General features: G+C 31.7%; 2 protein-coding genes across 3 annotated transcripts in view; one reads left to right on the forward strand and one right to left on the reverse strand.

The window, feature by feature from the left end:
• The window catches only part of LOC106465383 (cytochrome b-c1 complex subunit Rieske, mitochondrial-like), a 13105-nt gene extending 5780 nt beyond the window's left edge, over positions 1-7325 (forward strand). Inside the window, exons 2-3 of the mRNA XM_013925607.2 lie at positions 2058-2201; positions 6717-7325. Coding sequence (XP_013781061.1) covers positions 2058-2201; positions 6717-7183 — 611 coding nt within the window. The 3' untranslated portion in view covers positions 7184-7325. The remainder of the gene's footprint in view (positions 1-2057; positions 2202-6716) is intronic.
• Position 7326: 1 nt separating this feature from the next.
• Positions 7327-12436, reverse strand: part of LOC106465384 (dolichol-phosphate mannosyltransferase subunit 1-like) — a 36550-nt gene continuing 31440 nt past the window's right edge. For both annotated transcript variants that reach the window (XM_022393277.1, XM_013925608.2), the window contains 2 exons: positions 9775-9889; positions 7327-7472 (listed from right to left, as the gene is read on the reverse strand). In XM_022393277.1, coding sequence (XP_022248985.1) covers positions 7368-7472; positions 9775-9889 — 220 coding nt within the window. In that variant the 3' untranslated portion in view covers positions 7327-7367. The remainder of the gene's footprint in view (positions 7473-9774; positions 9890-12436) is intronic.

A 12436-nucleotide genomic window follows, 5' to 3' on the forward strand; every position in this document is an offset into this window, starting at 1 on the left:
ATTTTCCTATACTGAAAATGTATTTCTGATAGGTACTTACCTCCACTCACACTTCCTCCCCACTGAAAACTGGAGTTTCCATTTTCTGCCAACACTCAAATTGATAGTTCGGTAGAATTGAATAGAGGGAGTCACATGCGTCAAGAATGTGTGTTTTGCTCTTTTTGGTGGAGGGTTGTCACATGATAATTTGTATGTGAGACAGATTGGAATTAGTCATTCCAGATGGGTGGGAGTTTCAAGGCTTGTGGTGTGCACAAAAAATATTTTGCATATAGAGGACAGCACTGAATGAGAATAGCTATTTATTTGAGAAGAGGTAAGTACCTATCGGAAATACATTTTCAGTATAGGAAAATTATAACTTTACTATCCTGATAACATTAATAATGTTATTTAAAAAATATCATGGTTACAATTAGAAATCATCATTAAGTAGATAGTTAGCCAAGTTATTTATGTACAGTGTTTAAATACTGTAAATATAAAAATGATCAAACAAAATGATATTCAATCATAAAGGATTTGAGTTATCAAAATAGTTTATCTTTCACCTACTCACTAAACCCAGTTAAAGCTTTAATTTGATGTTTTCTCATTTAAGAAAATTTCTACAGCTTTCAAACAGATATAATCCAGTATATAAACACTTTCACTTGGATTAGAAAATTTCCCTCAAAACCATTAACTACTGTTTAAACTACTACATTTTCTCTACCATGACATAGAAAGTAATTCTTTCCTACCTAGTCATATTTAGTCTTTCTTCTTAGTTTTCAAAGCTATAGTTTATTAAGAAATGACCAAATCACTTGATGTGACATTATAAAAGGGTAGCAACCAAGGCCTGTACTAAAACTAAGCAGGTAAAGACAAGGAAAATGCTTGAAAATCAAGAAATAAATAATATACTTCCAATTGGTGATAGTTTATTATCAAAAAGTTATTCTATGAGATGAAACAATTATGTACAAGTTCCCTGTTTACAGACAACTCATTAGAACTGTGCAGAAATGAAAATTGAAGTAAAGGGCCCCACCCTAAATCAACACCCCGGGGTACAAAGATACCTATATTAGTCTGTGAAGCAATATCCTGTCCTGTTATGTAAAATACTTGTACCTGAGGATGACTAAATCTTGTCGAAACGTCGAACAGTTATAATAAAAGTTTTTCATTACCCAATCAAGCCATCTCAAAACTTTTAAATTTCTATATAAGGTTAATAAGCTGTTATCCCAAAAATAAATATCTCGAATAAAAGATTTTTAAAAAACATGACTAGGTTCAGTCATGTCAGTTAGTTGAATGTTTTTCATTGTTGGAGATAAAATTATTTGTCAAAACAAAAGCAAGAATGTACAAGATCTTACCAATAATACTGATGTGAATAGAATGACTAAAACAATGAATTGTAAAACCTTTGTGGTGATTGATATATTGCTTGAAAAATGTTTAAGTATTCTATCTAGCAAGGTGTTATTAGCAAATTACACTAATCACTCAGCTCTATGAATAACCATCAGCAGTAGTGGGAGTTGCTGCTTTACAGGTGTGGGAATCAATAACTTCCTGAATAATAAAGGGTGGATATAAATTTTTATTTTAAAGGGTGGTTTTTTAAGGCCCAAATGATCTGCTGTTGTTCATATGTTATATGTAGCTTTAAAGTTTTGTTTGTTCCTTATACTGACATATATATATTAATAGAACTCGAGCAAGAGTTAACATTTTACTAAGCAATTGGAGTATGATGTTGTGAATTAGCAAACAAAATTATCACTTGTTAAGTAGTTCTTAAGCTCTTGTGGTATTTGATGTGTTAAGAAAAAATGCTGTTATCATAACCTTTTTTCAAAGGAAATATTTTTTTTATACAAACACTTCAGACTTTCATGTATGCTGAAACAAGACTAATAAGCATACTGCGTTTTCTATGTATATTAAAAACTTACAGAATGTATTTAGATTTTGACCCACTTTCAAAAATATATCAAAATTTACATAAGGGATGATTGAGCTAAGTATTTTGAATATTTATTGTTGTTTTTTTATAGTTCCTGCTCAGATCCGGTTAGCCCATACGGATATCAGAGTCCCAGATTTCACAGAATACAGAAGGAATAGTGTCAAGGATCCAAACAGAAGTTCATCAAGTACTGAAGAATCAAGAAAATTGTTTAGTTACATGTTGGTGGCTGGTGAGTATTGGTCTTGGCATTTTACTTTTATTGGCAGGCTAGTTTAGATTTGTCCAACTGGTAACTCATAAGGCTGTTGTGATCAGCCTGCCAAACACTAGGCAAAAATATCAAAAATGAAGCTAAAAATAGACCTGTTTATAGTGTGTTGAGCTTTAAGGCTTAGTTACCTGTTTCTGCAGTACACTGGCATTTAATACATATAAAGCCAGTGTTTTTTTTTCCATCCTGTGTTAAATGGTTGAAGCTGTTCAGTGGTAAAACCCTGTGTTAAATGGTTGAAGCTGTTCAGTGATAAAACCCTGTGTTAAATGGTTGAAGCTGTTCAGTGATAAAACCCTGTGTTAAATGGTTGAAGCTGTTCAGTGATAAATCCCTGTGTTAAATGGTTGAAGCTGTTCAGTGATAAATCCCTGTGTTAAATGGTTGAAGCTGTTCAGTGGTAAAACCCTGTGTTAAATGGTTGAAGCTGTTCAGTGGTAAAACCCTGTGTTAAATGGTTGAAGCTGTTCAGTGGTAAAACCCTGTGTTAAATGGTTGAAGTTGTTCAGTGGTAAAACCCTGTGTTAAATGGTTGAAGCTGTCCAGTGACATTTGTGGCTTTAGATTTTGTGAATGGAACCAATCAGTTTTATTTATTTACACTATTTTAGTGTACATTTTTCCATGGTGAACCAGTTTTATGACATATTTTATATATATTAATGAACAAAACAGTTCCTAAACAAAATTAAATTAAAAACACTGCATAAATTAAAACTTGTATTTCTTTTGATTTTATTTATTTTTGTGAGTTTCTTCATGTGAGACTGGCGAACAACGAAAGTTAAGACTGATAGATGGTGTATTCACATTGCAATGTGGGTCCTACTTCTGCAGTCACCTCCAAAACCCAGGGCACATTTTATATCCCACATTATAGCCTGTACCCTGGGGATCCATTTAATTTATGTAGCATTTTAATTTAATTTTGTTTGGGCTTGGTTTGTTCATTAAAATGTCATTTATCACAGGTTTGGAGTTGCCGTTTTTAATGCAGTCCTTCCTTTTGATTTTATTTTGCTTGACTGTGTAAGTATTAATTTTCTATACATGCATACCTATGTGTGTGTGTGTGTGTGTGTCTTGTTATGCTGTTCCAATTAAAACAACAAACAATCCATGTATTGATTTGAATAACTGGTTTATTAGCTGTTTGTACAAAATATTTCATTTTTCCAAATGGTACTAGACTTGGTCCTAACTACCCAGTTTTTAGGCTACAAAAGTTATTCCTTTGATACTGGACTCTTGATTGACTTACTCAAGAGACTATAGGGCTCCAAAAATCTTTACTTACAGTGCTATCTATCTATCTCTCTCTCTCTTACACACACACACACACACATTATTTTTAACCAGAACTGATGCTAAGCTAAAACCCAAAACTGATTACACAAGATCTCAGCAAATGATGTTAATGCATACTGTTTTCATCACAGATCCTTTTTTGTACCAGAGGATACTGAGCACACACAATACTCTCTCTCTCCAAGGTCACTTACAATTCAGATATAGATGTGTGTGTTTGTATATATATATGAATATTTGTTTCAACAGTGCTGTCCACTTTTTTACTGCTGCATAAGTGTTTGGTAGAAGTAAAAGAAAGAAATGTAAGTGGACATTAATTAAAATTATTATGTAGTTCAATGAAATTTGGTGTGTTACTGGTTGGGTTAGTGTAGGATGTTTTCCTTGTATATGTTTAGTGAAACTGAGCACCTAATTTTTTTTTGTTTTAGTGTTCATTTGCAGTATGAAGGTACCTACCAAGATTATTGACACCAAAGACAAGTGTATGGAAAAGTTAGTGTTGGCTGCTAGTTGAGCTTTCATATGTAGTGATAATGATCACTATTTTGTCACTGTTCACAACAACTAATTTATTTCAAAGTCTGTTTCAGGTTCATTTCGTAAGAGAGATGTTCATATGTATAATCAGTTAGGTAGCTTTGTGTGTAGACTTCTGTACATAATATATTCAGTGATTTTTATTTCTATGTATAATCAGGATAGGTATCAAAAAGTGAGAAATATAACACTAAATATGACAGTATTAGGTAAAAAATGAAGATTAAAAAAAGGAAGTGTAAGAAACTGTGGCTAAAAGCATCTTTACGTATGCAAGTTATTTATGTAGATTAACGAGTCATTGGAATATAGTTAAGCAATTTGAATTTAAATCCTTGTTTTACCACAGTTTCTCTGTTTTCACTATAACCTGTAATTTTAGAACCTAAAAACCTATTGAATCAATATGCTGTTGACAGGAGAATCATGTGCTTCTTTGAAAGTCTACTAGTTAAGCATGGTACATCATATTTTAAATATGTACAGTAGACTTTTCATTTTCATATATGACACAAATGAATGCGTCTAGTTTGTTTAACATCCTTAATCTTAAAAATTGTTTGTCTCACATTTCTAAACTTTAGCTCAGTAATGTGGTAACAGTTTGAGCCTTGTCAGTCAATGTTTAGCTGCAATTAATTATATCTTTTGGCCTTGTTCTATGAAAACGAAACATATTTTGCTGAAATTTAATTTTAAATGTTAGTCTTTCTTGTTACTTGAAGTAAAATGATTGCACGTAAAGGATGATTTAGTGCAAGAATAACTTATAGTAATTTTGAAAGCTGTGTTACTTCATATTAATAGTATAATGATTTTAACTTTCATTGTAATGAGAATTGAATGTTTATAGTGAAATCATTTTCTCTTCCAATTGGTGCTGATGGTCCACTAATGTTATTGACTTGCTAACATTTTGGTGAGGGTTGAATAGCATGCATGTTTCAAAAATAAACTGGCACGAGAAAAGTGAATTAAATAACTATAAAATTAATAGATGTATCTTCATAATATTTCAAAGAACCAAATTCTTCTTTCAATGACTATAAGAAAGTATTTGTATGTATAGGAAGACCAACCCACTATTACGACCAGTAAATCCACACCTATGCAGTTGTTTCTACCCTACCCCCCCATACCAGTTGCCAAAACAGTTCAACTGTCTGGCTAGTGCACCCAAGAGTGCCATTGCACAATTACTTAAGGAACAGAGAATGAGAGGATAATGACCATCAGTGTAACCTTCACCTTCAAGGCTAATAAGAAAGTACAGGAAAAACAAATCATTAGAATTCACTTTGAAAGGTAAAGAACTTTTTAAGGCAGCAAGTTGCAGACTTCACATACAGGAGTAGTAACTGCCAAGAAATATGCTTGTGTGTGAGTACTATCCAGCAAGAGAAAGATACAGTGAATGATCTGGAAACTTCTTGCTACAAGGGTCAGATAGATGAACCAAACCTGATTAATGCCACCAAATGCTCAGAAGTGAGTTTGGGAGCTCTGAATGTACTGTTTGAGACTGCAGAATATGAACTAATGAAGCAGGTTGTGTGTGTGAGGTGTGCCAAATAGTGCTCTTTGACAACTAAATAATACTCCCAGATAAATATATTTGATTATCAGCTGTAAGAGTATTTCGTGTAGATCATGATTCTATTAATTGTAATTTTTACAGTATCATATCTGAAAAATGATGCTGGAATTTTCTCATCATTTACCAAGTGCCAACTCTATGTTTTTGAGTATTTTGAAGTAGTTATTAACAGAAAAACACCTTGATACAGTACTTCATAACTAGTCAAAGCAAATTGAGAATGGATTGAAATACAAGGGTTCAAAGGTCAATAAACTTATGTTGTATAGTGTGTAAAGTGAATGTTATTTCATCTAGTGATAGATTTTTTTTATTGTAAAGGTCATTGAATTATAACTTTGATATGGTTAGTACTCCAAATAATCACTAAGCCTAATTATTAATATGAAACTTTATTTACTTTTGTTTATATATATTTTATATTTTGACTAGGTACTCATTAATAATTATATATAATTGACTGTTGCTTTCAGTGGGTAAAAAGTGCATGTCATAACCTTTTACAATGTTATATTCCAAATTGAACAAAACAACTTAATTATCAATGCATCTGAGTAAACTTGGCATGAAAGCATAGTTTATAATTAATTTTTTTTCTGGACCAAGTTTTAATTCATTATTTAAAAAAGAAATGTTTAAAAGCTTTCAACCATCATTTTCCTGTGTCGTTCTCACCCCCACTCCACACACAGTTTTCTGAGTAGTTAAGTTGATGTTGAAGGTTTATTTTACCCTACATTTTCTTGTGTGTGGTTTCTACCTTACTATTTTAATATTATTACATTTATCATATGGTTTTCTCTGGCATGATGGGCTATTACAGATAAATTGGCTTAACAGCTAATACAAAATTCTGTAACACTAATCATACTCAGTCCTTCATTCCATTTTGCTTTGAGTTAATGGTAACTTAGAACTATTAATTTCTACTTTAAAAAATGGGTTACCATAAATTTCAATGTCACTTGTATACTTGAAAAATGTTTTAGTGAATTAAAAAAAAACTCTCTACGTGTTATTAACAGGTGGAAGTTTAGGAGCAACCTATGGAGCTAAAGCTTTGGTGACTCAGTTTATCAGCACAATGAGTGCTTCTGCTGATGTCTTGGCTTTAGCCAAGATAGAAATCAAAATTGGAGAAATTCCAGAGGGTAAGAACATGACCTTTAAGTGGCGAGGTAAGCCCCTGTTTGTTCGGCATAGAGCTCCGGAGGAGATAGAAAAAGAAGGTAGTGTTGACCTGTCAACACTTAGAGATCCACAGCATGACCGAGAACGTGCTCAAAGGCCAGAGTGGTTGGTGCTGATTGGTGTATGTACACACCTTGGTTGTGTTCCAATTGCTAATTCTGGAGATTATGGAGGTTATTATTGCCCTTGCCATGGATCCCACTATGATGCATCTGGTCGAATCAGAAAAGGTCCAGCCCCATTAAACCTTGAAATACCGTATTACGAATTTACAGATGATGAGACCTTAGTTGTAGGCTGATTGGAATAGCAATAATTTAGTGTAAATTTAAAATGAGTTGGTTCTTCTGGAAGTAAAAAGTAGAGTATTTAAATTTCAAGTTTCATTAAATACGATGTGAAGTAATTGATGTATACACAAGAATAAAACTTATAAACATCAAGTTCCTGTGCATATTGTCTTTATTTACAGAATTTTATTGATTCTATGTGGTGGCAAAAAGATACAGAAGTCCAGAAGCGAAGTGGACAATTTCATTTCCCCCAAGCTTGGACTCTCCATACACACGATCAACAAAACTAATGGGAACCTGTAAGATACAAAAAATTGTCACTTCAAAAATTCTTACTCTATTTGATAGTTCACCCATTATTTTTAAGGCTTATCAGAATGCTCATACCAAGTAAAACTACCTTTAAAATTTTTGTTATTTCTCGAGATTGTACGTTGTAGTTGTAGAAGTGGGCATCGGCAACTATTTTGTCAGACCGAAATCACCAATTCTATAGTATATGAAAAATTATCTTTATCTTGATTTACTTTCAAATCCAAAGACATTAATACCTTTTAATAATACTGAGGGTTGTTTTTCAATTTCTAAACACATAATACATACCACATATGTAGAATAAGATCCCACATTAACACCTTAGGACATACGAAAAGCCTGAAAATCTGATAATGTATTAATTTTGATTTTACCTCAATTTTAAGCCTATAATGTGGTCACTAACATATGTGATAATTCCCACTTTGACCCCTAATTCAAAACATGTTTCAAAAGTTTTTAAAATATACAAAATGAATATCTTTTACAGGCTACTAACACAATAACGTGACACTGTTTTGTGGTAATATAAACTGTGATCTTTAAATACCACATTTCAATTCAAGGCTGATGTAAAGCATTCAACTAAATAAGCAACAAAATGTTATACATTCAGTTCATTAGTTCTTTCAACATGGGCTCAGTCCCAGGGTCTGACCTCATAATCATTTTGTGCTACAACTTTTACATTAGTAAGCGCATCTTCATGAAATTTTGCATATTACCAGTAATCATTACAGGGCTTTCATATGGAAACTATTTTTTATTAAATTTTTAGATTTCTTCAGTAATGTTTTTCTCGTGTCTTTTTTCTTTTCGAATGTTGACTATCCACAACATGCAAAGTAATTTTGATTTTAAGATTAAAAATACCTTTATACATGCGAAATGTTTATAAGCTCCAGATAATAATAATGTTTTTTTTAGAAAACACTTTATATCTTATCTGTTATTTTCAGTACTATACCTCTGTATGGGTTGGGTTGATTTGACTATCCTCCTAACCACCATAAAAAAATAGGAAATAAATATAAATTATGCTTTTTTTTATTCTAGAGTGACTACAGATTATGACATGAAAACACAAATTTTTAGTCTAAATACCTTAAATCTCATAACATTATACATCTACATGTATTTATTATATTGACCTTTCAGCCATGCATAGCTAACAATACAGAAGTTGCAATGATGCAGTGCGTGTGCACTCTATGTTACCATATCCAAGAATATAAAACTGGCCTTTACAAAGTGACCTGTCTTGGCTGTGTTTCAGTGGAATAGTATTTTGTAAAATACAGTCACATTTCAGTTATAATATATATGTATATACATTATTACTATTTACAAATAAGTTCTTAAAGTTATTTTTCTTAAAACATAGAACAGTAAATGAAGTATAGCAAACAATTATCTCTTCTAGTTACAAACTTTGTACTCAGTTGCTGCTTGACTTAGGTTGCTAAGCCTTATCAAATATTGCACGTGGAGGATGTGAAAGGAAGTTAATTTAACATTTCTGACATAAAAAGGTTGTTCTGTGTGTTATTATAAGGAATTCTCACAATTCAATAAAGTTTAAAGAAAAAAATACACTTTTCTAATAGGGTAACAAGATAGTTCACTTCGGGTTTATCCTCGATAAGCACAATACATACATTAGAGATTTTGTAGTTAAGAAAGCATTCATAAAATTTGCAAGACAAGCACAATATGGTACTTTACTGCTAACATCACTGCCAGTTTGTGTTATTTTGGTTCACTTTATATAGAAATATGGTTACTGAATACTTTTCTCTTTACTGACTGGTATTGATGTCTTTATGTGATTTTGATCAGAATAATTAAGTTCTGTATAACCAATTTTCATGATTTAAGGTAGTTTTTGGCAATATAAACAAAAATTTCAATTTATAATAGTTTATTTGTAGTTGAGTTGAACGTGCACAGAGGTCATGAATTAGGAACTGATTTGAGATCTTAAGTAAAAAGTTTACAAAAATTTTTTGTTCCATATTCTAAAACTGTATACTTGTAGACACGCATGATTTAATACTGAGTACAGCTTATTATTTAGTTGTGTCTAAGATTTTATAATCATAAAATTATTGCATTTTGTTTAGAATAGTGGTGGAACTGGTTCAAAACATCAGCTATCAATTTAAATTGTGCTTCTGCAGAAAACCTTCTTATTCTTGGAAATAACAGAATGCCTGTGTATTTATGATGATACACTACATTATATTAAATCTTTCATGATTTAAATTGGTAAAAATAAACATACCTCTCCAATTGAATAACCATGTTGTCTTGCCCTGACAATCATTTCCATCTGAAACACATAACCTTTTGATATGCATGAGTCTACTAGCTTTCGTAGAACATCCTTCTTGTACAGTCTGTTAATAAAAAGTGACTGAATTAAGTTTAAATAAGACACTTGGTACTATCAAAATTTCACAGAAAATGTTATACTTCACTACAAATGTTAACTTTTAATAACCTCAGTTGAGGTTCACAGGTCTGTTTTTTGACTAAATATTTTTTAGTAAGAAGGATCTGATAGAGTTGTGTAAAGTAATTAATTACTAAAAGAACTATCGTGACTACAAATAAAACTACACAAATCCATTCATCTAGTTGTATTTCACACACACACATTTATATCACAAGTTAATTCAGTAAAACGTAAGTCATTAAGTGACCAGTTATGCTATACACCAAACCATGAGGGAAAACTAGAATGTTCAAGATGCTGTGATTATTAACCTTATAAAACAATTTGTGCAAGCAAGAAAGAGTATGCTGTTCTAAAAGAAATATCTGTAAACTCCAAAGCATCCATGCTGAAAACCTAGTTCTTACTTGGGTGGTATTTAGTTATAACATCCAACATATTGAAATAAGGGCCCCTATTACCAATTTGTTAGCCCTTTCTCAAGAGAGTAATTATTACAAAGTTTTTATTTTCTGTAATCATGGACAAATTTCTCAAGTTAGTTTATATCTCCGAAAGGTAGAAGTAACTAATTAAAAGTGTCATCTGCAGTCTGATTAATATTAACTTATGATCGTAGCAAGCTACATTCATAGATAGGAACCAAAAATCAACCTTGTACTAAATATATTTCATTTCATATACTGTTCAAAGTTATACTGATTAGAATGCATTGTTTTATCAGGTGGGTAACGTTTCTGTTAGCAGTATTATCAATCATAATCCCAGTAATATCATGCAAGGTTTGGCTAGATGAGGAGATTTACTAAAGGTGTCTTAAGTCCAAATACTAAGCTAAAAATGCAAAATAAGCCTTATAATAAAGATATATATTAATCATAAATTAAAAATAATAAAAATAGATAAATGTTCTAACCAATACTATTAATGAAAGCAAAATTAAAGAAAAATATATCTTACAAAAAATCTAAACACTAATGGTTTCCTTCATGCACTATTGCACTTTTGTGTTCCTTGACATGCAAGAAAATAACCACAATGTGTAACTGTAGAGCTGGGTAGCAGGACAGTTCAGATTAAAAAAATTAATGTTTATGAAGATAGAAAAATAAGTAATTAATAAATAAATAACAGAATCATAGAGTAAAGACTAAAAAATAATAAACTAATTATAGCCAAATCAAGTGTAATTAAGAGAAAAATAATAAAATAAATGCAATATGAGGTATGTCCAAGAACAACTAACATGACATTAACCTCTCTCATTTTATAACATAGAGCTGGTAGCTGTACTAAATAGGATTCTAAGAAACTATGAGTGAAAGAAAAAGTGAATATGTTAATATATCCAGTTCTGGTGAGGTCTTTCGGCAAATACCAAGGCTCATCAGGCTAGTTGGGATATGACAGTGGTATAGGTGCTATATATATATATATATCTTCAATTTTCATGAACAAAGACTGTTATGGTGTGAACCAAATTAATCAAGTGACAGGGCTCGATTTTAACGGCTGTCCGAGACTAAAAAAAACTTCATCAAATGACAAACTTAAACCCCTGTTTTGTCCATTGAACAAAAAGCACCCTGAAACAGACCCTTACTCGTAACAGTATTGCAGTATACTATACACTTACCCATGCCCACACTACACGTGTAATGTCGACTCCAATCCTCAAACAAAATCATCTGTAAATTTCCTAACTATAAACTCGAAAAATTTAACCCCCCAGAAAAATATCTTTTTGGTCCATTTATTTGTTTAAAAAAAGACTACTTTAAACAAGAGAAAGGTTGGTACAATTCATCATAAGGGGCTAAAAACGTTAAGAAAAGTTTGCTTTTGTGATTGGCTAATAATGCTGTTTTAGTCACTAAACTTTCTATTGTAGACAAGCTGCACCTCCGTGCTGCTTTTTGCATGTAATTTTTGTATAAAGTTCAACTGAGCATGAATGACTATGTATGGTAACACAGTACAGTGTATACAGCTCAATTAGTTACATTACCACACATCATATTACACAATGTTTGTACGTATATATATATATATATATAAGGGTGGGTGGGAATTCGCAATGATAGCGAACTAAAAGGATCAAACTTACAAAATTAAACTCAGAATTTTCATCATTAATAGTCACAGTTGAAACACTGACCTCATTTCGATTATGCATGTATAGGCCTAAGGCTAACATTAGACAGAGATGACCAATCAAGTTTAGGAAATATGGAAGGCCGAGCTACCATAAAAAAAGTGGGAAAATCCACAAATTTAACAGAACATATTAGTGATAACTGCAAACACAGAATAACAATAAATAAAATCAGGCTACCTTTGTCTCTATCCAGGTCAATAAAGCTGTGAGTATGAATGACAATACACATCAGTAAATAGACACCACCTTCTCCAAAAAAAATGAAACTTTTCAGTCATATTTGCATGAATTGATATATTTATAATTTAATTAATATCTAGTAGATCTTCC

This window comes from Limulus polyphemus, unplaced genomic scaffold, assembly GCF_000517525.1.
Source record: "Limulus polyphemus unplaced genomic scaffold, Limulus_polyphemus-2.1.2 Scaffold1926, whole genome shotgun sequence".
In the NCBI taxonomy this organism is placed as follows: Eukaryota; Metazoa; Arthropoda; class Merostomata; order Xiphosura; family Limulidae; genus Limulus; species Limulus polyphemus.